Source organism: Leopardus geoffroyi, chromosome C1, assembly GCF_018350155.1.
Source record: "Leopardus geoffroyi isolate Oge1 chromosome C1, O.geoffroyi_Oge1_pat1.0, whole genome shotgun sequence".
NCBI classification, from domain to species: domain Eukaryota; kingdom Metazoa; phylum Chordata; class Mammalia; order Carnivora; family Felidae; genus Leopardus; species Leopardus geoffroyi.
The window spans coordinates 154,656,439-154,680,126 of NC_059328.1; the positions used below are offsets into that span (position 1 = coordinate 154,656,439).

At 36.1% G+C, this 23,688-nt stretch overlaps 1 protein-coding gene across 5 annotated transcripts in view; it reads left to right on the forward strand.

Moving 5' to 3' along the window:
* The window catches only part of LOC123599009 (sodium channel protein type 2 subunit alpha), a 140,629-nt gene that overhangs the window by 34,392 nt on the left and 82,549 nt on the right, over positions 1 to 23,688 (forward strand). For 2 of the 5 annotated variants that reach the window (XM_045480056.1, XM_045480055.1), the window contains exons 2-3: positions 18,284 to 18,601; positions 19,501 to 19,619. In XM_045480056.1, the coding sequence (XP_045336012.1) occupies positions 18,335 to 18,601; positions 19,501 to 19,619 (386 nt within the window). In that variant the 5' untranslated portion in view covers positions 18,284 to 18,334. Of the gene's footprint in view, positions 1 to 16,522; positions 16,656 to 17,638; positions 17,758 to 18,283; positions 18,602 to 19,500; positions 19,620 to 23,688 lie in introns of those variants that run through there. The other 3 variants (XM_045480057.1, XM_045480058.1, XM_045480059.1) reach the window with 3 other exon arrangements.

Below are 23,688 nucleotides of genomic sequence, written 5' to 3' on the forward strand. Positions count from 1 at the left end.
TCCCAAGCTGAGTCTCTGTGCTTCCAACCTTCTTTTCTACCTTTAGTTGTGGAATTTGTTCTGCCAGTCTTCAGATTGATTTCTGGAGCATTAAAGATGATTTGATATTTATCTAGTCATTTTCATGGGACAAGGTGAGCCTAGGATCCTCCCACTCTGCCACCAACTTCCTGTCTCCTATTTTTCAATTCTTCTACTAGTCAGTGTTTCCTCTGTTTATATCTAATCAATGCTTTCTCCAAATGACATTGGCATATTTTCCTGTAAAAATTAATAGTGAAAATGTCTAGTTTTTCCTAACTTTGATATAAATATTTATAATGTGTCATGACTAAAATATATTTACATCAGTACCCATAGTGATATAATTGTATCAAAGTAAATTTTATTTGAGACAGATAGACTTTATCATGTAAAGATATTTCTTTTATTTCTTTTTACAGAGAGCATTTATAATTTGTAAATACATGCAAGACTTATTAAATGCTATTTCACATATTTATTTCACATATTTCACATAAATGCTAGTTCATATTTTTATTAATCCATTGACAAAATCTATTCTATGAACATATTTTCTAATTTTTTAATAACTATTTTGGGTGGTTTTTGGTGCATTATTTGGTTAAGTAGTTGATGAATTTTATTTCAGATTTTTTATGTCTGTATTCATTAATGACATTGGTTGTAGATTTAAGTTTTGGTAAAGTTTTACTATGAAATTTATATTTTTCTGAAAATCTTTTGGGTAATTTTCTATTTTTTCTATGCTTGAGCCAGTTTTTTTGACAGGTTTTTTTATTATTATTTTTGAAATATAGTTTATGCACAATGTTACATTAGTTTCAGGTGCACAACATAGGAATTGTACAAGTCCATGCAATATGCTGAGTCAGTTTTTAAAATGTGCAAGTTAAGTGTTTCTAGATAATGTCAATACTTCTTTTCTAGAAGATATCAATAACTCATCTCTAAAGCACCTTATTGTTATTTTAAGGTAGTTTTACATTTTTTCAATTTATTTTCTTAGAATTTGCCTGGTCAGTTTATTCTTGTGCCATTTTGACAATTTCATTTTCATATGTGTCAACCATTTCATAGAGAATTGCTAAGATTTATTTACTTTTATTATTTTTTTTAAGTAATAGACTTTTTAAAAAATGTTCATTTATTAATTTTGAGAGAGAGAGAGTGAGGCAAGCAGGGGAGGGGCAGAGAAAGAGGGAGAGAGAGAATCCCAAGCAGTGTGGAGCCAGTCGTAGGGCTTGAACTCACAAACCATGAGATCATGACCTGAGCTGAAATCAAGAGTCGGATGCTTAACTGACTAAGCCACCCTGGCACCCCAAGAATTGTGAAGATTTATAAATTTCAAAATAAGTTTTCTATGCTTAATGTATTATGGTCAAAAATATGACTTGGGTCTACAAATTCTACTTTCTAGAATTTACTGAGGTAGGATTTGTTTGTTGTCCTGCAGCTTTCTATACAACTGATTAGTTTTATAAATTACAAAAGAAAATTTTCTCTGTACAGTGCAAAGTTTGGTGTATAGTTACTGAAATAACAGTAATAATTATTTCATTCAAATCTTTAATGTTTTTACTTTGTTTTCATATTTTACCTCTCAAAAACTTAGACAAATGAATTTATATCTTCTACAATTATTGAATTTCTAACAGTTTTGCTTAATAATGTACTATTTTTAATTTTATAAATTTATGACTAGTATATTCTTATTGAAAGATTTACCTTTATAAGTATAAAATTGCCTTGTTTATCCATTTAAGAAATTTTTGCCTTGAAATATATTTTGTCTCTAATAACATTGCAAGCCTTACATTTTTGTTTGTATTTGCCTGATATATTTTTGCCCATTTTTTATTTTTAATTTTGGCAATTTGTTCCATGCTTCTTTTAAATAAACAGCATCTGTTCAACTTTTGCTTTGTGATCTAATTTAGTACTTTTTGTTATTTAACGTGAATAAACCAATTCACAATTTGTTATCATCAATGTTAGGTTTATTTGGGCTTTCTTCTGACAACTTGTTTTGTGGTTTCTACTTTTATTTTTTATTATTTCTCCTGATTTGCTTATGAACTACATCAACTATATTGTTTTCCTTTTTTTTCTCTTTTTTTCCCTAGCTATTTAGAATGCATATATCACCTTGTTTTTCACTGCATTATTTTCAAAGAAATTGTCAGCATAATAAATTAAACTATTATCACATGTAAAATATATATATATATAAATTTTTTCCTTATCCAAGTATTTCCTAGTTTTTAAAAATATTTTGGGTAATGTTAATTTAAAGAAATGCTCTTTATAAGTGTATTGTTTTGTTACCATGCTTACAACTGTTATTTAAATTTAGGCCTATGGTTTAACTCCATGTCCTAAGAGGTCTTTTATATTACAATTCCTCCATTCTTTTCATTATCTTCTGTGGAGCTGAAGTATACCTTAGAATCATCTTTTTATGAAGGATACACTGATGATTTATTTCTTAACCTCTTCCTCTGTGAGAATGTTTCTCAAGTGCCCTCATTTAGGAATGGCAATTTCAGGCAGAAAATAATATACAGCCAGAGTTTTTGTTTGTGGTTTTTTTCCTTCTTTGAAACTAACCATTTCCCCCTACTAGGAACTTGAAGGATTTGAATCTTTATTTATCTTTTAACCTTCTCTGTCTTAGTACGATATGTCTAGATTTGGAGTTATTTTCATTAATTTGTATTTGATGACCCTTTTTTATTTACAGACTCTTGATATAAAGATTCCATTCTTGGGGCGCCTGGGTGGCGCAGTCGGTTAAGCGTCCGACTTCAGCCAGGTCACGATCTCGCGGTCCGTGAGTTCGAGCCCCGCGTCAGGCTCTGGGCTGATGGCTCGGAGCCTGGAGCCTGTTTCCGATTCTGTGTCTCCCTCTCTCTCTGCCCCTCCCCCGTTCATGCTCTGTCTCTCTCTGTCCCAAAAATAAATAAACGTTGAAAAAAAAAATAAAAAAAAAATAAAGATTCCATTCTTTCTTGAGATGTATGTTGGCTTTAGTTTCTCCTTCCGAAATTGTTATCTGTAACTATAGCATCTTCTGGCTTTTGCCTCATATATATAATGGTCATTCTTATTTTTTCCCCTCTCTTTCTTCTGAAATCTGTCTAAATGTCTTGAGTTTGTCTTCGTTTTATCAAGTTTAATTTTCTGCATTTTCAAATATGCTGTTTACTGTTTATATTGTACTATGAATTTACCCATGCAGTCCAATTGGACTCTCTTACTAACTGCTAGCTTTACTTTCACATTTAAAGTATCCTCTTAATCTTAATCAGGGTATATTTAAATATTAAAATGTCCTCTTCTCCTGGGGCACCTGGGTGGCTCAGGCAGTTGAGCGTTCGACTTCGGCTCAGGTCATGATCTCTGGGTCCGTGAGTTTGAGCCCTGTGTTGGGGTCTGTGCTGACAGCTCAGAGCATGGAGCCTGCTTCAGATTCTGTGTCTCCTTTCTCTGCCCCTCTCTCGCACTCTGTCTTTCTCTCAAAGGTAAACATTTTGAAAAAATGTCCTCTTGGGGCGCCTGGGTGGCTCAGTCGGTTAAGCGGCCGACTTCGGCTCAGGTCATGATGTCACGGTCCGTGAGTTCGAGCCCCGCATCGGGCTCTGTGCTGACAGCTCAGAGCCTGGAGCCTGTTTCAGATTCTGTGTCTCCCTCTCTCTGACCCTCCCCCATTCATGCTCTGTCTCTCTCTGTCTCAAAAATAAATAAATGTTAAAAAAAAAGATTTTTTAAAAAAAGAAAAAATGTCCTCTTTGTAGCAATTCTGTTTTATAAGGAGTTATCTGCAACAGTATTAAGATTATGCCCCTTATTTTGAACAATGACCTCTTTTTACATGCCTGGTGATTTTTTTCTCTTTACTCATCCTTACAGATGTTATTCTGTGCTGTATAACATCGGGATTTGAGATGGTCCTATCAGGAAACCATTTGAGATGGTTTCCTATAAATATCTAAAAATCTTCAGGCAAAAGAGAAAGCTTTAAATTTCCAGTTGTTTTAACTTTGCCAGTTCAAAGGTCCAGTGGCCTAAGGAAAACAGGAGAGATCACAGCAGGAACTATGTAGATTTGGCAGCCAGGACTAATCTTATTTCCTGAATTCAGTTGCCTGATGGCAACGGCTCGTGGGGGGCGGTATTCCTATTCTTTATCTGGCATGGCTATTTGCACCTGTTGTAAGCTGGGCATAGACTTTGCCATCTGGCAAACATCTCAGAAATATTGGTGATATTCTCAGTGTCCTACTGCTGCTGCAAAACTTACTCTTGCTCTAACCCTTGCCGTGGGATCCAGTTGTGACCATGGTACTCTCTGGGCACATTTCTCATTTATTTCTGAATTAAACTGATCTTCCTTATGCCCACAATCCTGGATGTATTTGGTTTTCCTGAAGTCAGCTCCTGTGGATTATTCTGGAAAAAAACACTTATGGCATGTGTAAATCTTTCTTCCTAGTTTCCAGAAATGACCCATGTTTTCCTCCCTCAACTCATTTTAGAGTGTGCATTTCACTTGCATTTTCACTTGCATCTGGCAAATGGGAGGGTGGTGAGTTGGAAGGAGAGTGATTAGATGTCTGTATTTGACAGACTTTTACCCAAAAGTAAATGCCTTCAAATCCTAAGATTATTTATGAGTGAAGAGATATAACAGAAATAGTCACTGACTCTAATAAATAGATATTTTTATTTACTTCATGGAAAACAATTCCCATTTTTATAATCTTTCAGTTCAAATTTCTTCTGTTCTCATTCTTTTTAAAAATCTTTAACTTGGGGCGCCTGGGTGGCTCAGTCGGTTAAGCAGCTGACTTGGGCTCAGGTCATGATCTCGCGGTCTGTGAATTCGAGCCCCATGTCGGGCTCTGTGCTGACAACTCAGAGCCTGGAGCCTGTTTCAGATTCTGTGTCTCCCTCTCTCTGACCCTCCCCCATTCATGCTCTGTCTCTCTCTGTCTCAAAGATAAATAAACGTTAAAAAAAAGATTTTTTTTAAATAAATAAAATAAAAATCTTTAACTTTTTCCTTTCTTCAGAGACAACAAATTATTACCAGTGGAAAGAGGACTGGACTAGGAGCCAGAAACACAGAGCTCTGGTCCCAGATCTGATGTTTAATATCTATACTCTGAAATTCTATAACCTTCAATTTTATCACCCTTAAAATGAAAGAAATAGACCACATTCTCTCTAAAGTACCTTCCAGTTCTATACTTCTTCACATCCATATTAGTGGAATTATTGCCAGGCTGAATCCACACTTTCCTTTGAACAAAAATTCCATTCGTATTTTATATTCATTGACAATTTAAAATATCAGGATATTTTTCCTTAATGCTATTTTCATGTTTAGCCAGACTAACAAAATTTAAATAAAGGAAGATGGTTATTATTTTTTTTTTACTATTTCATTATATTTCTTTTTACTGAAGTAATTTTAAAATATTTTATTTTACTTAATAATGAATCTATTTTTCAACGCCCTTTTCTGAAAGATTATTATATTTCTCCTTGTTCTAGAAAAAAGTCTATGATAGTCTAATGAACTGTGGAAATATTTACCTACTCTTAAAAAGCATATATCTGTATATCTTTTGAATTTAAAAGACTATGTTTATTAGCCATTCAAACTTCTCAAATTTTTTTCTGTTATGGAATAATTAGAAGCATTCATTCTTGACCCTCTCACCCCCAACACACCAACTGAATTTCCAGCTGACTTGGCCTTCTTACGCAGAAGATTCCTCACTAACATCCCTGAATTTAGTTTCTCTTCTTGCTTCAATATTTCAGGGCAGAATACGCTTTCTGTAATAAACCTTTCATTCTGTCTTCCTTCATAAATTTGGGTGGCTTCATATGGAATTTGACTTTAAAGAACATGGAGATCAGTGAGGGCTGTGAAAGAGAGAGAAGCTGTCTGCGTCCTGTGCTTCATGCCTCTCGGACAAGAATCTTGGAGTTCTCTTCATCTTATGCAGTTCCTTCTCCACCCACATTCAGTCAAACTTCAGATTTTACTAAAGCAACTTCAGAAATGCTCAAATTATTTCCTCCTCATTCCATTGCTTCTGCCTCATTTTGGCATACATTGTCTCTTGTCTGGACTCTTATGATAGCTTTTTATCTTATCTCCTGTCCTAAAGGCCCTCACATTTCAGACTTCTTCCATAGTATCAGAATAATATCTAGGAAATAAATCCGATTATATTGCTTTACTGAATAGTGTTCCTCAATGTTCCCTGTATCTTTACTGTAAAATCCAGATTGCTTAACTTGCACATGAGGTAACTCCACCCCATGGACTTCATATCCCCATGAGGTTCTACTGGATGTAAAGCCTGGATAGGTGGCAGTAGTCATAATCTGACCTGGTAATAGTACCTAAAATAAAATTTTGAAATCCTAACACTAGCAGGAAGTAGAACCATGACTAACATTTTACAGTCTATATAGGTGATTTTAGTCACCATGCAAACAAGGTGTTTGCACCAAGTTGTTGAGAACTTGGACTGGACATCAGGTTGCCCCAGGCCATATTCTGGCTTCTCTACTTACTAATCTGTCCTTGGGCAAGAAATAAACCTCTTTGGGCCGCCTTGTGTATAATAAGTTTACTAATTGTTCTCATCCCAGAGGTTATCATGAAGATTGAATTAAATAATAAGATTGAGTGATTAGGTGAATTTGATCTTTCTGTTAACTTCAATTTATGAATTTTTTTTTCCATTTACTCTAACTTTTTCCCACACTTAAGTATTTCTTAAGCAAGTTTGTGCACCTATTTCTTTTATTTATTTATAAGCCACTTATTGCTTATCTACTTGCACTAGTGTGCTAGAACTCTAATCTTGATGTGTTATTATTTTCATATTAACATTTTATAATACTTAATATTTTATAATGTACACTTCTCTTCTTGATAGTTCACTTTTCTTATTAAAAAACTTCAGCAAGTTGCCATTGGCCTTTGACGTTCTATTTGACATCTTCTCCACTTTGGCCTCTATCATTTTTCCCTTATTAGATCTGCAACGTCATCTAGGTAAGAACTTCTACTCCAGTCCAAGTGATCCTTTCATGTATATTGTCCTGGTCTGCTTTGCTTTCTCTTGTAGGCCAGAGCCAGGTCCTGCTTAGGATTGGGCCTTTGCTTATGATTTCCTTTCCAATTGGAATGCCTCCATTTTTGGCCCAGCCTTTAAAGCTTAGTCTAGGAGCGCTTGGGTGGCTCAGTCTGTTAAGGATGCGACTTCGGCTCAGGTCATATCTCACGGCTCCTGAGTTCAAGCCCCATGTCAGGCTCTGTGCTAACAGCTCAGAACCTGGAGCCAGCTTTGGATTTTGTGTCTCTGTCTCTCTCTGCCCCTCCCCTACTTCTCTCTCTCTCTCTCTCTCAAAAATAAATAGACATTTAAAAAAAACTTAATAAAAATAAAGCTCAGCCTAAGTTCCACCTCATCAAAGAAGTCTTTGTTTATCACTTCAGCCCTTTAACTTTTCATAAGCAGCAAAAGATATAGAATAAATAAATAAGTCCTTTGGAGTGGGGAGTCAAAATACACATCGTACTCTTGCATCTGTTGTTTATTTGCTATGGCCAGTGACATAGGCTGACTAAAACCTTGGTTTCTTTTAAGATGAAGTTATTTACACCTCTCTGATCTACTTCCTAGTGTTGTTATAAGTGATAAATAAAATAAGTCACAGGAATAAAAAGTATAGCTTAGAGAATATAGTCAATACTATTATAATAATAGTATTATCATCTCACTGTATAGTGACAGATGATAAATACATTTATCCTAGTGAGCATTGCATAACTTATAGAATTATTGTCTCACTATGTTGCAATCCTGAATTGTTGACTCACTATGTTGCAAACCTGAAACTAATATAGTATTTTATATAAACCATACTATATTTACCATATTTATAAATAATTTATAAATTTATAAACCATATTTATATTATATAAACCAAACTTAAGAATAACAAAAATAAAATAATGGATATAAAACATTTATAAAAATTTTTAAAATATCCATTCAAGTTTGTCATTGTTATCGCAAACAAATCGTATACCACCTTGCTACTTGCCTTGTATTGTTTTTGTACATTGCTGTCTTATGACTGTTACTAGGCTTAATACTGGAATTTACATTTCTACATGTTTGACTACCTAATTAGATTTTTAATTCTTTGGGGTCAGGGAATATTGATGGTATTAAGATCAAAGAGCCATACTCCCAAGTATTTAGAACAAATTATCTTAGAGGCATAAATAGGCTTGTACCTCCTATTAAAGTATAATCCCTACCAGAGAGGCTTATATTCTCATCCTAGCCACATGGAGACAGTGAAGTGAAGACAACTGATAGGGACACTCTTCAAAAGAAAGAGGATCAGTAAGGGAGTGAACAAAGCTGGTTGGTTTGTCTCAGCTTACCCATGTCTGGCTTGTTGTAGTCACACAGACTTCATGGGAAATAAGTAGAAGAAAGGCAGTATAGCTTGGACTCATGCCATTTTCTTTTCTGAAGGATAATTTTCATAAAATAAAATGCATATTCAATTGAGTTTTGACAAATGTAGTCTCCCATTGTCACCACTACCCCAATCAAGATGTAAAACATCTCTACCTCCCCAGTGCCCTTTCCCAGTCAATCCATCCTGGCTCCAGAGACAGTCAGTTTTCTGATTTCTAACACCATAGCTTAGTTTTGCTCAAAAACTTCCCCTAAATGAACCCATAAAATATGCACTATTTTTTTTTTTTAGCATCTTTCACTCAGCACTCATTTTGTTGCATGTGTAAGTAGTTCAAAGCATTTGGTTGTTGAGTAATATTCCACTGGTTACATATATCTTAATTTATTTTTCCTTTACCTATTGATGGTCATGTGAGTTGTTTCTGGGCTTTGGCCATTATGAAAAGGTTGCTATGAACATTCTGGCAAAGGTCTTTTGTGTGTGGATATTTTCACTACTCTTGAGATTGTCAGAAGACTGGATAAAAAGCAAGATCCAATGATATGCTGTTTTCAAGAGACATATTTTAAGTATAAAAATACAAACAGGTTAAAAGTAAAAGAAGAGCAAAAGATCTAGTGTAAGCACTAATATATATAATATATGTCATTATATTATATGACATTAATATAATATAAAGTAGACTTCAAGACAGGAATATTAACATAGTTAAAAAATGGTCATGTCATAAGAATAAAAATACTGATTTGTAATAAGACCTAACACTCTTAAATGTGTATAGCAAAATCATAAAATTTCAACATAAAAGAAGAAAAAATGGAGTGGGAAATACAAAAATACACAATTATTGTTAGAGATTTTAACAATCTTCTCCCAGTCGTTGATAGAAAAATAGAAAACAAATTAGTAAGCATATAGAAGACTTGAATAATACCATCAATTATCAAACATGAAGACATAATTGACATTTATAAGATAATACTTCCAATTGCAGAATATACATTTTTTCTTTCTTTTTTTTTTTACACTCTCTTCAATTATACATGAAACATTTATCAAAGACCATATGCTAGGTCATAAAGTAAGCCTTAATTTATTTCAAAGGAGAATTAAATTAGAAACCAATAACAATAAGGTGTGTATAAAAAGGCAATTTTTTTTTAGCAATTAAGCAACACATTCCTAAATATTCAATCCATGGGTCAAAGAAGAAATCATAAAGAAAATGACAAAATATTCTATACTGAATTACAGAATGCAACATGTTAAAAATCTATGTGTCTTGGGGCACCTGGGTGGCTCAGTCGGTTAAGCATCCGACTTCAGCTCAGGTCATGATCTTCCAGTTCGTGGGTTTGAGCCCCACATCGGGCTGTGTGCTGACAGCTCAGAGCCCGGAGCCTGTTATGGAATTCTGTGTCTCCCTCTCTCTCTGCCCCTCCCCTGCTGGCACTCTGCGTCTCTCTCTCTCAAAAATAAACATTAAAAACATTTTTTTAAAAATATGGGTGTCCATTTCTTTTAATTATTCTTTATTCTCAGAAACTGATTAATTAAATTAACAATAATCAAAATAACATGAAAGGGGAGAAGCAGAAAAGCAGACTGAAGGTTGAAAATTATAGGGATCATGCCTACCATCAGCCAGTGTTTTTATTCTACTGCAATTATATGAAGTCACTGGATATTGCTTAAACTAAAAGGAAAATATCCTTTCAGTGTCAATAAACAGAATGCTAAATAAATATTTTGGCAATTTTTCACTGATAAATCCCATATAAGGGTATGTATGATGCTTCCATTTCATCCAATGACACAGTAGCAGAAACAGTCTGGATAGTGTGTTTTTTTTAAATGTTTTTATTTATTTTGGGGGGTGGGAGGGGCAGAGAGAGAGGGAGACACAGAATCCAAAGCAGACTCCAGGCTTCAAGCTGTCAACACAGAGCCCGATGCGGGGCTTGAACCCATGAACCACAAGATCATGACCTGAGCCAAAGTTGGTTACTCAACCGACTGAGACACCTAAGAATCCCTGGATTGTGTTAATATTGACAGAGATTATAACTAAAGAATAAGTTAATCAGTGATTAAAAAGTTGAATAGACAACGAAGAAAAGTTGTGAAATCTTTCTTCTGATATCTGAGACAAAACCATCTGTCTCTGATTTCAGTTCAATCTTTAATGAATATAACCAGTCTGACTAAATAATCTATTGGAAAGCCCTCTTCCAAACACAAAACCTATAATTTTAATTAGTGTTGGTTATGGTGCCAACACAAGGGAAAATGTTTGCTCAGTTCCATAAAGAATAGTAGGGGTTTTATTCTAAATCTAAGTCATATCTTTTAATTTACAAATCTTTTATTTGGAAGACTGTTTTCTTTGTAGAACTCCAAACATTCCTCCTCCCCCAGCTCCTCCTCCTCCTCCTTCTCCTCCTCCTCCTTACCTCTTTGTCTTTCTTACTCTCACTTTTGCTCTTTCTCAATGTGGGTCTTTTATGAGAAACCAAAGAATATTCAGTTTGAAATATGCAAGCATGATTTGAACTTTTCAAAAAATGTGTGAGTCATTTCTTGCCCTTTGATAATTTCCAAGTGACGAGGCTGCTTTTACAGATCAATCCCTTGCTTTAAATGATTTCAGTATATTTTGTTTGGTTGGGAGTGAGAAAAATAAATGGAAAATGTCATTCATGAGTATGAGCCTGCAAATGAATATGTAGAAGGCAAGTGATTACTTTATTGGGGGACACAGTATGTTTTCCTGAGCCTTTTGCCCTTTTCCCTTCCCAAGCCTGCTGTTTTTCCTGTTTCAGTTTACAAATGAACGTGATACAGCAGTGTGGTGGGATGGTAATCACACGATCTGACATTTGTGGCTTACGCATCTATGTACATGGATAGAAAGCTATTCAAAAATCCAACCATCTTGTGAGTTCTAACTACACTTTTACAATTTGCATACATGAAGTTATATAGGGAAACTTTTAAACATGGAATGCAAGAAATCATTTCATTTAAAATACCCTTTCTTCATTCATTCTTACAGGCAAAAATTGGTATTTTAATAATGTTAAGAAAAAGAAGAAAATGAATAAGCAATGTCAAAATGCTTTGCTGTTCAAAGAGTATATTACTTCAAATGATCTGAATTCATTCCAGCAGCAACATTATGCATTTGACCAGGACACAAATCACCCTTATTTAAAGACAGAGGAAAAAAGAAGGAAAAAAGACAGAGAGAGAGAGAGAGAGAGAGAGAGAGAGGAAAAAGACCTACATGTCAGGAGATTAAATGAACTGAGGAACAGAGTGCTTAATTCTATATTCTTTCTCTCTAAAAGGCAGTAGGACTAATTGGAAGTAAGGGAATTTACCAGTGAAGGTAGCTGGCAACATGTTGAATAGACAACAAATGCACTCTTCACCCGTGAAAGCAAGCAAACGAAAAGTTTCGTAACAATATCTGTTTTGTAGCTGTATTTCTCAATTGATGCTGTTTTTAAATTGGTTTATTTTTAAAAAGCCATCATGGTCAGAAAGATTATCTCTTTTTAAATCTTCTAAAATTTCAACAAATATTTCTAGGCATCAAGGATAGGCAACATTTTGCCTTGTCTACTTCTCTGACATTGAGCTGTTTCTAGATGCTAAATTTGGCTGCTGTATTTTCATATCTGTAAGGCTGTTCCTGGGTCCGCCCTACAAATAGCCATCCAGGTTTCGAGTTTTCCAAGCAGCAGAGCATGGCTGTCCCGCCTTCGACACCCCCGTTCTGTTCTGTGCCCAGGCTCGGGACATTGAGTGGCAGTGAGCTTTCCTTTATTCCTGGTGTGATTGTTGCTTCTCAGGGTCTGGCTTGGGCTCTGATCTTGACATTTATGTCACAGGTGTCACCGGTGAAACTGCTGGGAAACCAGATGGCAGGCCGAACTGAGGTTGGCAGCATCTGCTGTGGTACTCATTGTCCCTGCTACCTGCTCTACTTTCTTCTTCCTGTTGAGGTGTTATTGTCTTGTGTGGTTTCAGTCTTTCAGTATTATTTACCTTTCTACGGGTCTTTCCAAATATGAATTCCTTTCTGTAGTTCTTTCCATGCATTTTCTCCCCTTGGAACCCCATCACTCAGGAAGGCTCATGACTTGGCTGCCTTCTTTGGTCCTTCAGGGGACTTTTGCTTAAATGTCACTTCGTCAGCAAGAATTTTCCTTGAGCACCCTATTTAAATTTACAACACACCCTTCTCCCTGGCCCCCTACCCTGATATTTTTCCTTCCCTTTCTTACATTATCCTTTTCCATAGCAATTAGCAGCACCTGCTATGTTCCATGTTGAGCTTACTCGTACATAATCTGTATCATTATGTAGATCTATATCTTCTATAGAATATAAGCTTCATGAGGGCAGAATTTTGTCTGTTTTTTTGTCTTGTGGGTTGCTTACTATATTCTAAGCATCTGGGAGAATACTGGCTCTTAGAACTTTAAAAAAAGTTGCCCTTTTTTATTGTTAAATAACAAATTGCATTGCAAATTCTGAATATCAGACCTCTTTCTAGCTTTGTATTTGGTCTTACTCCTTCTGCTTAGTACAGTGTTATGTGTAAGAGCTTTAAGGGCATAGGGAAAAACTGGATAAGGTGCATCTGCTGTGTGTGTATTAGGTATTTTACTTATCTTGCTTTAATCCTCACTATAGTCCAAGTCCTTTGCCTAAAGAAGCACAGCTAGAAAGTAGCAGAGTAAAGATGCTAACTTTGGAGCCATGTGGCTCCAAAGTTACTGCCTTTTCTTCAGAAGCATGGTGCCCCCAAAATAATAGTAAGTCAACAAGAGCCCCTCAAAATTGATAATGTTGCATAAATCAGGTGTAGCTACAAACTGAGTGCCAAAAATGATTGGTTAAAAAGAGAACTGTAAATGAGCTCCCCAAAAAGATAAGCAACAGCAACATCAAAAGAAGGATATCCAAAACTATTTAGAGCCCAGCACCCTTGACTTAAGTGCCTGGACCTCCAAGGTAACTAACTTAAAAAGGAAAACATGTAAAGACACCTAGGTGACTCGGTTGAGCGTCTGACTCTTGATTTCAACTCAGGTCATGATCTAACGGTTTGTGAGTTCGAGCCCTGTGTCGGGCTCTGTGCTGACAATGCAGAGTCTCCTTGGAATTCTCTCTGCCCCTTCTCTGCTCATGTTCTCTTTCTCTCTCTCTAAACAAATAAATAAACTTAAAAAATAATTTAAAAAGGAAAACATGTATCTGGACACATTTTGACATATTTGCTTAAAAAATATTGTTTACAGTGTGAAACCAACAAAGGCAAATAGATTCCTTCTTGATCATAAAGAGGCAAGAAGAACTCTCTGCAGTGTTTTCTTACTGTAGTCCAAGAAAGAGTAGTTAATTGTATTTTTAAAACAAGCCAGATTTTATTTGTATGATCCTTTTTTACTAGGTCTTCTTTTTGACCTCTTTTGATCTAGTGATACAAATGCAAATTAGGTCTCATTTTTAATTCAGTACCATGTATGTATGGGGAAACCACATGGTGCAATGAGCCCCGGAGACTAGAAGGTGGTCAACAAGTCCAGACAAGTTCCCTGCCCTCATGGGGCCCACAGCCAAGCAGGAGAAGCCACTGATCAGGGAGATAACATGGTCTTTCCCCCAACTTATTTTGGAGAAAGAATCTTCTGTCTCACCTGGCTTCTAAGTCTTTACGATGGTATACATAGCAGATATACTTTTCCCTACTGAAAATTGTAAAGCTTTACCATTTTCAGTAGGAAAAAAATATATGTAGATATAGAAATTATCTATCTATCTATCTATCTATCTATCTATCTGTATCTATCTATCATCTATCTACCTATCTATCTATCTTCTGGTGTTTATAGCATTACCAAGTATCGAGACACTATCATATGACCAATATGTGAATAGAGTACACACTTACTTGTTTTTGTTGACAAGCATTCATCCCTCCCTTGTTCCAGTGATAGCATCCCATCACTACTTTTAAGGAATGTCCCTATACCACCACCATAATCCTGACTGTTCATAGGTTTTAAGCAAGGTTTCCTTCTAGTTCCAAGGGTGAGACATTTGGTTTAGGGGAAGCCAATCAAAGCACAAAGCACAGCATTACCTAGGACAGAGCGATTACTTCAGGGATGGGCATGTGACCCAGCTGGAGCCTGGGATGCAATGAGAGTTTTTCTGTGTCTTATGCCTATTGGATTTAAGTCTGGGAAGTTGGGAGGCTGCAGCTGCTATTGAGCCTTACTACAAATAAGGGTTGAATATCTAAAAAAGCTATCACCATGGAAGTCAGAGCCAAAGAATGCAGCATAACTAGGTAACAGTTATGGTAATGTCAGCTGTATTCCAGAATCATTCCATGCCTAAAGCTAGCCCCTGACAATAAATCTTGAACTAATGAATTTCCTTTTCCTTTTCCTTTTCCTTTTCCTTCCATCCTTCCTTCCTTCCTTCCTCCCTTCTTACTTTCTTTCTTCTTTCCTTCCTTCCTTCTCTCCTTTCCTCCCTCTCTCCCTCCTTTCTTTCCTTCCTTCCTCTTTCCTTTCTCTCTCTCCTTTCCTTCCTTCCTCCCTTCCTTCCTTCCTTCCTTCCTTCCTTCCTCCCTTCTTTCCTCCCTTCCTCCCTGCCTCCCTCCATCTCTCTCTCCCTTCCTCCTTTCCTCCCTTCCTTCCTTCCTTCTTTCTTCCTCCCTTCCTTCCTTCTTCCTTCCTTCCTTCCTTCCTTCCTTCCTTCCTTCCTTCCTTCTTTCCTCCAGCCAGTTTGAGTCACTCTTTTGTCTCTTGTAACCAAAAGAGACTTGCTAGAGTAACTAAAAAATTCTTTTTGGCTCTATCTTCTCCTTGCTTGTTTCCAACAAATACATTTTCTAATGAAAATGATGAACCTAGAAAATGTCTTGATTTAATAATTAGGACCGTTTCTGGATATAATTGGTACCACCGCCTAATTTTTATTTAAATCTTTATTTCAGGCTTTAATTGCATGAGCAGGTGTTTCTTTTTATGACTAAATAAAGTTCACAGATTTTTGGTGTCAGACTTTGAGTTTGAATCCTGAATTCATGATCTTAGGTGACTTTTTCTACCCACGGTGTACTGCCTTTCTTCAGTTTTCAAATCAGGATAGTGAAAGAGTATATTTGATAGGATGTGGGAAGGATGAAATGATACCATATATTCAGACATGTTTGCCCAGTCACTGGCAGATAGTAAGCCCTCAATCATCACTATGTCATTAATTGAAAGACTGGCATTTAGGATTTCACTAGCTGTTCAGTGTTCTCTGGCTGCTTTTCAGCCACTAAAATCATAGATAAAATAAGGTTGATGTCCCATTAAGGTAATTTCATTTCAACAGAAACTTTATTTGTATAGCACAAAGACCATCTCTTTGTTGAGTTAGCAAAGCACTATATTGGATATCAGATACTCTGGGGCTAAGGCTAATGTTAAATTCCACTGTAGGTAAGACTTTCATTGATATAATTGCTGTTTTATGAGTTTTTGTTTTTAACGTTCATTATTTACTTTCTCTTTTTACTCTTAATTTCAATTATTTGTATTGATGGAATGATTTCTGGCATATCAAATTAAAAGCATGAACAGAAACTTAATCTGTTAGCAAAATTAATTTTTGAAATCAGCAAAGTCTTAACGTTTCGTTCTAAGAGCCTGTGGAAGATCAAAACTCCCATTAGTGAAAAATTTGGGCGGCTTCAAACACACGGCTCTGGTGTACGTACACGGAGTACACGGAGAGAGGTTTCTCTCTTCACAGTTCCCCCGCCCTCTAGTGGTAGTTATAATAACGCCATTTTGTAGTCCCCAAACAGGAAATGCCTGTTCTTACTTCAGTTACCAGAATCCTTTTACAGGAAGTTAGGTGTGGTCTTTGAAGGAGAATTTAAAAAAAAAAAAAAAAAAGAAAGAAAAGAAAGAAAGAAAGAAAGAAAATGAAAAAAAGAAAAAAAGAATGATGGAATTTTAGCTGCAGTCTTCTTGGTGCCAGCTTATCAATCCCAAACTCTGAGTGTAAAAGATTCTGCAGGGGTAATGTTTTAATATTCTTATTATGCTTATTCTCTGTGATGCTTCTCTACCTTTACAGTACAATCCTTGGGGGAATCTGCAGAGGACCACTTTCATTTTGAAGCTGCTGGCTGCATATTTTAGCATGTCTCTTCTATTAGAGCATACAGGCATGGCAGTTTCCTCCATGGAGTATACATGGACCTTCTTCATGCTTATGTCTGTTGAGGCATGAGGGTCTCTGGGGATGGGTGAGGTAAAATAGAGATGTTTTGGAGATAGTGTGATACTGAGAGAGCAGTCTGCTAGCTGGTGGCTGAAAGGTCCTACTCTACTTCAAAAAAAAAATGTAGAAACGGTACAGTAGCTTATGTTATTTTAAATTTCCCTGTTTGATTTGGCATATGCTACAGAAATGCTCTGGATATTAATACATTTACTCTTAGAAAATGCACTTCATATAATTAAATGGCAATTCTCATTGCTGTAGGATGGGGGTTAAAATGGATGGATATTTTAAAAGGAAGGAAAAATAGGTAAGTGAGCATATACAGATGGCATTCAGGAGTTAAGATTTGGGTTGTACGATTTCAAAAATCATAGAAACTCTTGCCACTGGTTCAGAGATAACATTCGGAATGATTGGTGTGCTCTGTTAAGTTATATATGTTAGTCTAGTAAAATAAAATTAGAATACAGTAAACCTCCATTTATGTTATTGCAAAGACCAACAAAATAGGAGTTTGTTTAAAAGATAAACTATCTTACACTTGTTATTTTTTCCAGTCCAAATCTGCTATTGAGATTTTTATGAAATGGGCACTATTTGAGAAAATGAACTATTTCTACAGTATTTCCTAAGGTGTTGCAAATTTGTTAATTTAAGAAGCAATTATACTAGTTAGCAGCAGGTTGCTAAGCCTGGGGGGTCCAAGATCCAGACCTCTGACGTGGATGACTTCCTGCCCGGTTTGGCAGGAGCTGGATCCCTTCCTGTGCAGCTTCCGAGCAGTTCCAAATGCAATCGGGCATCCCCCGCTCCTTCCTGTTCCTTTGCTTTCAAGCAGTATCTACCTATGTTTCCATAGCCTGGCATTTCAGGATTTCCAGAGCTCTTTACCAGGTGCGTTGATTTTGAATAAGCTATTAAAGGTGGAAAAGTAGGCCAAAGGGAACATGGAAAAAAATGGAGAGATACATGCAAGATCCTTGCATAGCCCAGGTTCTATAATTTTGGGTGATTATTCATCTGTTGTTTTGGATCTCTGATATTTTTTTTCAGAAAGGATGCTGAAAAAGATGGCTGCCAAAATATTCACACAAGTGAAACAGCAAGCACAAACCAGTATCCTCCATTTCTGAGCTCGAAATTGGATATTTTCACTTAAAACATTTTGGGAGTGGGAGACTAGATTACCTCATAGACATCTACTGGATGTGGAAGACAGATCTCCATGCAAGCAAATGAATGCGTGCATGAGAATCCCCTGAATGCCAAATACAGCTTCCTTAGTAAATATTACAGATAGATTGGTTTATATATTTTATCTCTGTATCATGTAATTGTCACAGTTACCTTTTATCCTAATGACTGTTGCTTCTGTCTCTCTCTCTCTCTCTCTCTCTCTCTCTCTCTCTCGTTTCCATAGCACTTTCTTATGCAAGGAGCTAAACAGTGATTAAAGGAGCAGGATGAAAAGATGGCACAGTCAGTGCTGGTACCACCAGGACCTGACAGCTTCCGCTTCTTTACCAGGGAATCCCTTGCTGCTATTGAACAACGCATTGCAGAAGAGAAAGCTAAGAGACCCAAACAAGAGCGTAAGGATGAGGATGATGAAAATGGCCCAAAGCCAAACAGTGACTTGGAAGCAGGGAAATCTCTGCCATTTATTTATGGAGACATCCCTCCAGAGATGGTGTCAGAGCCCTTGGAGGACCTGGACCCGTACTATATCAATAAGAAAGTGAGTTTTTAGACACGTTGTCTTTACTTCCCCCACTTCCTAACTGGTTCTGGGCTAGTCACACAGATGTCTGGTAAAGAATGATGTGCCTCTTCCCCTCTGTCTGAAGTATCACTAGGATGCTGAGTGGGCTTGAGCATGTAATGGACCCATTATCCTACAAATCTTTTGGAAGCACTCATCTGAACCTACATTCCCGGGACAAACAGAACTAAAGAAGCATCATGTAGTTGATAACTGAGGAAGGGCAAAAAGTCTATTCAGCTTACGGTACAATGAAGCAAAAAGTGAAAACAAGGGTTATATTATATTATATTATATTATATTATATTATATTATATTAATTTCCAGGAGCAGTATCTAAATTCATTTTTACAATCTCAACCTCTAAGTAAGTTATTTTGGTCATCAGCAGGATTATGCCTTCATACCATAGACTTTGCCCTTCCCATGGCTCTCTGCAGAAGAAATAATAGTAGGTGACTTAAGTACCCCCAAAAGAATCTCATCCAAAAACACACCTGGAAAACTCTGAAGTTTTCATGAAAATTGTTATCAAAATTAAGAAGTAATCAAAGCCCCATTTTCATGCTTTTTGTGAATTATAAATATGGTTTTAAAATACTGCTATCAAAACTTGATAAGGATGCTAAGAATTCCTATGGCATCGACTACATTTTTTTTTTTCTCTTTTAAATGCTCAGGTCACTTACCAAATTTAGGAAAGTTAATAGTGCTCAGAAAAAGCACCTATCATCGTGTTGCATGTTGATAGTGTATTACTATAGTATTTTATAATGCAAAATTTTAAATAATGGTCTCACTTTTTTCTTTAAACGTTCTTAATTTTAATATTAAGATCCTAAATTCTGCCTTATATGTTGTGTTTTCTTTTTCAGACATTTATAGTATTGAATAAAGGGAAAGCAATCTCTCGATTCAGTGCCACTCCTGCCCTGTACATTTTAACTCCCTTCAACCCCATTAGAAAACTAGCTATTAAGATTTTGGTACATTCATATCCTTTTTCAAACAGTTGCTTAATATGATTTTGTTCTTTGACTGAGTTATTGAGCTGGGAATCTTTTTTTTAAATATGTGTGGTTGGCAACATGATGTGCTCTTTTTTTCTTTCCTCTTACTCAACAGTTAGCATATTGCAAATGGGATCATAGGTAAGTGAACCTGTTTTCCTCATCTTCTTGAAGTTCGTCTCTCCCCAACTTACTACATCTTTCTTCTCTACTCCTCTGTGTCCTTCTAAATTACTTGTTACATCCAAGACTTCTTCATTAATGTTGATCATGTTACAAGGCTCTCATTTTATAAGTCTTCATATTTTACAATGGTAGGCAATGGGTAACCTCCATGAGCTAATTTTCCTTACTGCTTTCACATTTGGAAACTATATACATAATCTGAGTGGAACAATTTTATATCTTTTTGGTCTGAGTTGTACTACTTTCTGCTTTTCATTTCAGCACTTGAAAACTGTGAGTTAGTAAATGTTTATAATTGTAACTGTATACACACTGGCCTTTCAAATATATCTCCAAAAATTTTCCCCAACAGCATCCCACTGATCTTCTTTTTTCTTTCTTTCTTTCCTTTCCTTTCCTTTTTTTTTTCCCTTCCTTTTATTTCTTCTTTCTTTCTTTCTTTCTTTCTTTCTTTCTTTCTTTCTTTCTCCCTTTCTTTTTTTCTTTTTCTCACTTGCTGCCATGTTTTATTCAAGTCACATGTCCTGCTACAATTTTGTCTCTCCAAAGGCTTATTGTCTGTCAACCCATATACATCCTCATGTTATTCTTCATTCTCCTTATTGAAGTCACTACTTCCTAGAAATGAGATTGATGACACCTTGGTAGGAGATGGTAATATGAAGTTAAGTAGAGTAGTTGTGAATGAGAGGTTTTATTTTAGGTGAGGGATAGTCGTCTGACTGATAGCCAACCCTGAGAAAACCAAGGAAGCAAAGATTTGGAAGACTGGGGCTATGCCAGGCAGGGACTTTTACAGGAAGAACACTTAAACATTGGGATGAGGATTGATACACATCAGGAACCAGAGGTAAGATTCCTGAAAGGGAAACTGAAATCTAAGCAGAGTCTCAGAGCAACTTTTAATGTTATTTCTTCTTTAGAAAGAGTCCATGACATGATAAGGCTTTCGATGTGAAAGCTCACTACCCCCAGTAGGCTGAGAAAATGTTTGAAATAGATAAGGTAAGGAATTCTGAAGATAGGATAAACTTGGTACAGGAAACTCGTTTCAGTTCTGGGTGGGAGGGCTGTAAATCATGTCCTGGGACTTGACTGGCAGTGTGGTAAATGATGTTTTCAAAAGCACAGCATTTTAGAATTTAGTCTCCTTTTAACATCTAGTTCATTCCCCTTCTTCCCCTATGTCCTTTGCATAGATATCAACATATTTTAATTTGAAAAGCTTTAAGACTTAATACTTTTTTTTGTGAATTATCTAAAGCAATATTTCCTTACTTCTGTTTTTCAAGAAAGAGAACCCAATGGTATGGGGGATAAAGATCTATGAGTTAGCATTAGAAATGAATAAAAAGGGGTGCCTGGGTGACTCAATCATTTAAGTGTCCAACTTCAGCTCAGGTCATGATTTCATGATTTGTGAGTTTGAGCCCCACGTTGGGCTCTACACTGGCAGTACGGAGTCTGCTTCAAATTCTCTGTCACCCTCTGTCTCTGCCCGTCCCCTGCTCATGCATTCTCTCTCTCAAAACTAAATAAATAAACATTAAAAAAAAAAGAAATTAATAGTAAAGTTACTATTAGATTTGGGTCTCCTGAATTATAAGCCACGGTCTATTATTATGTTTTGGGTATTTGTAATCTTTGTACTAAATAAACCTTTCCATAAATTATTTATTATATTTTTAAATAACTATATGCCCTTTATATAAACATTTTTATATGAAATTATGTGAAAACTCAAACTTATGTCCAATGCTGTGTTAAAACTAGATACTGGGAGAAGAAGTGTTGAATAAATAAATGACTCATGAAGCAGAGGTTGGAGAATTATATGCAAAACAAGTAACAAAATGGAGGGTTTGAATAGATGAGAAAAAATTGATTTTGTCCTGAACCTGAGTGAGGAGACAGAATTAAGAAAGCCCAATATTAAAGAAAAAAAATCAGTTTTTGTTTTAACCATTTTGTGTGGATATCATGTATTTCTTTGAAAATGTCATGAAAGCCATCATCTAACTCCAAAAACTTCTATGAAGTTAGGGAACCCATGAGTCCTAATTTAAGACCCTTTGAGAAAAGAGACTCCTGGTGGTAGAGGACAAGGGCAGTTATAGAAGTTTCAATCAGGAAAAAGAAAAAAGAAAGAAAGAAATTTCAATCAGAGAATCTGGGCATTGAGGACATAGATTATAGTGGGGGCTCTCTGGCTCTCTGGGAATCAAGACACAACTTGAATTTGAGGGTTTGCACCGGCTTCCTTGAAGAAACAAAACCCCGGGGCAGAGTTGTTCAGAGGACTGCAGTGATGTGAATTGCAATGTGAAGGTAGCCAGGTAAATTTATGAGATTTGCTAAAGTGAACGATAAGAAGCTTATAAATGGCTGATAAGCCACAAATGTCTTCCAATGTAGAAAAAGGTAGACTCTTTAAAATCTCTAATTACCTGAATAAAAATACTATATTTCACGTATCTCATCTTGGAGTACAGATAGAAGAAAAGAAAAGGCAAGTGTACTAATAGTCTACAGTGACATACTTGATAGGAAAGCCTAGTAAACTTTGATGTATATAATACTGTAGCGTTTGCAAGTGATTTGGTTAGTGATTTTGTCTTTTATTCTTCACAACAGAAGCCCTCTGCTCAAATCCTGGTTTTCTGACTTCAAGCACATGCCTTTTGCTGTAAGGTAAAAATGCTTGGAGATGGTGATGGTGGGTTTGGACACAGTTAAGAGGTCGTTTGTGTATTTATTATCATTAACTTCTAAACAAGAAAGTGCCCATTCACAATAAAGAAAATTGTATTTTGAGCCTAGACTAATATCTCTATTTCTGAAGAAAATCCTGTCTTGTTTCTTAAAGAGCTGTTATCTTCATTAGAAGCTGTTGCATATCAAATTAGCTTTGTTTCTTGACTTTGGCAGAATGAGAAGTTATACTTATGCTTACTATATTTGCGCCAGGGTGTATTTTGAAAACTGAAAATGCTTTTGATATGCCTAATATCTTGTTTTGATAGTTAAATAAAATATGGTTATAGTTTCTAGATCATAAACACGTTTTAAAAAATCCATATTCCTAAAATTCTTGTCAGAAATGTTTCATGTTAGTTTTTATTATTTTAGCTACGTATGCTTATTCCCTTTTATTTTTCATTTGTTATTCATTTGTTTGTTCATTTGAAAATATTTTTTAAGTACCTACTATATGGCAGGTGTTCTTCTAGGCATTGGGATGCAATACTGAACAAAACCAAGTTCCTGCATTAGTGTAGCTACATTTGTGTATATGTGTGTGTTTGAGAGCTAGATCATATGTCAGCTAGTGATAAGTGATATTAAGAAAAATAAAGCTGTATAAAAACAGAAGAATGGTAAGGTACTGTCTTAGATCATATGACCAGGGAAGTCCTCTCTAAAAATAGAGCATCTGAGTAGAGATTCAAAGGAAGGGAGACAGTGAGAAATGGAAATGTAGGGGAAAGGTAAGTGTAAGGAGAATAGCAAATATGAAGGCCAAGTATGAAGGTAGAAATGCACCTGGTATGTTCAAGAATCATCAAGGAGTCCAGAGTGGCTGGGACAGAGTGGGAAAGGCAGGGTGTAGTAGGAGACGAAGTCAGTGCGAGTGGAGGGCAGGAGCTGCAGCTGTAGAACATGATGAGAACACCAACGTCACTTTGAAGGAGATGCAGAGTGATGGCTGAAGGATTTCCAGCAGAAGAATATCATGATCTGACTCACATTTTATAAATACCACTCTAGCTGCCGCATGGGGAACAGACTACGTGGAGGGAAAGAAGACAGATCGGGGGCCTCCTGCCATGATGAAGGCAAGGGATGCTGGTGGCTTAGTCTGTGGTA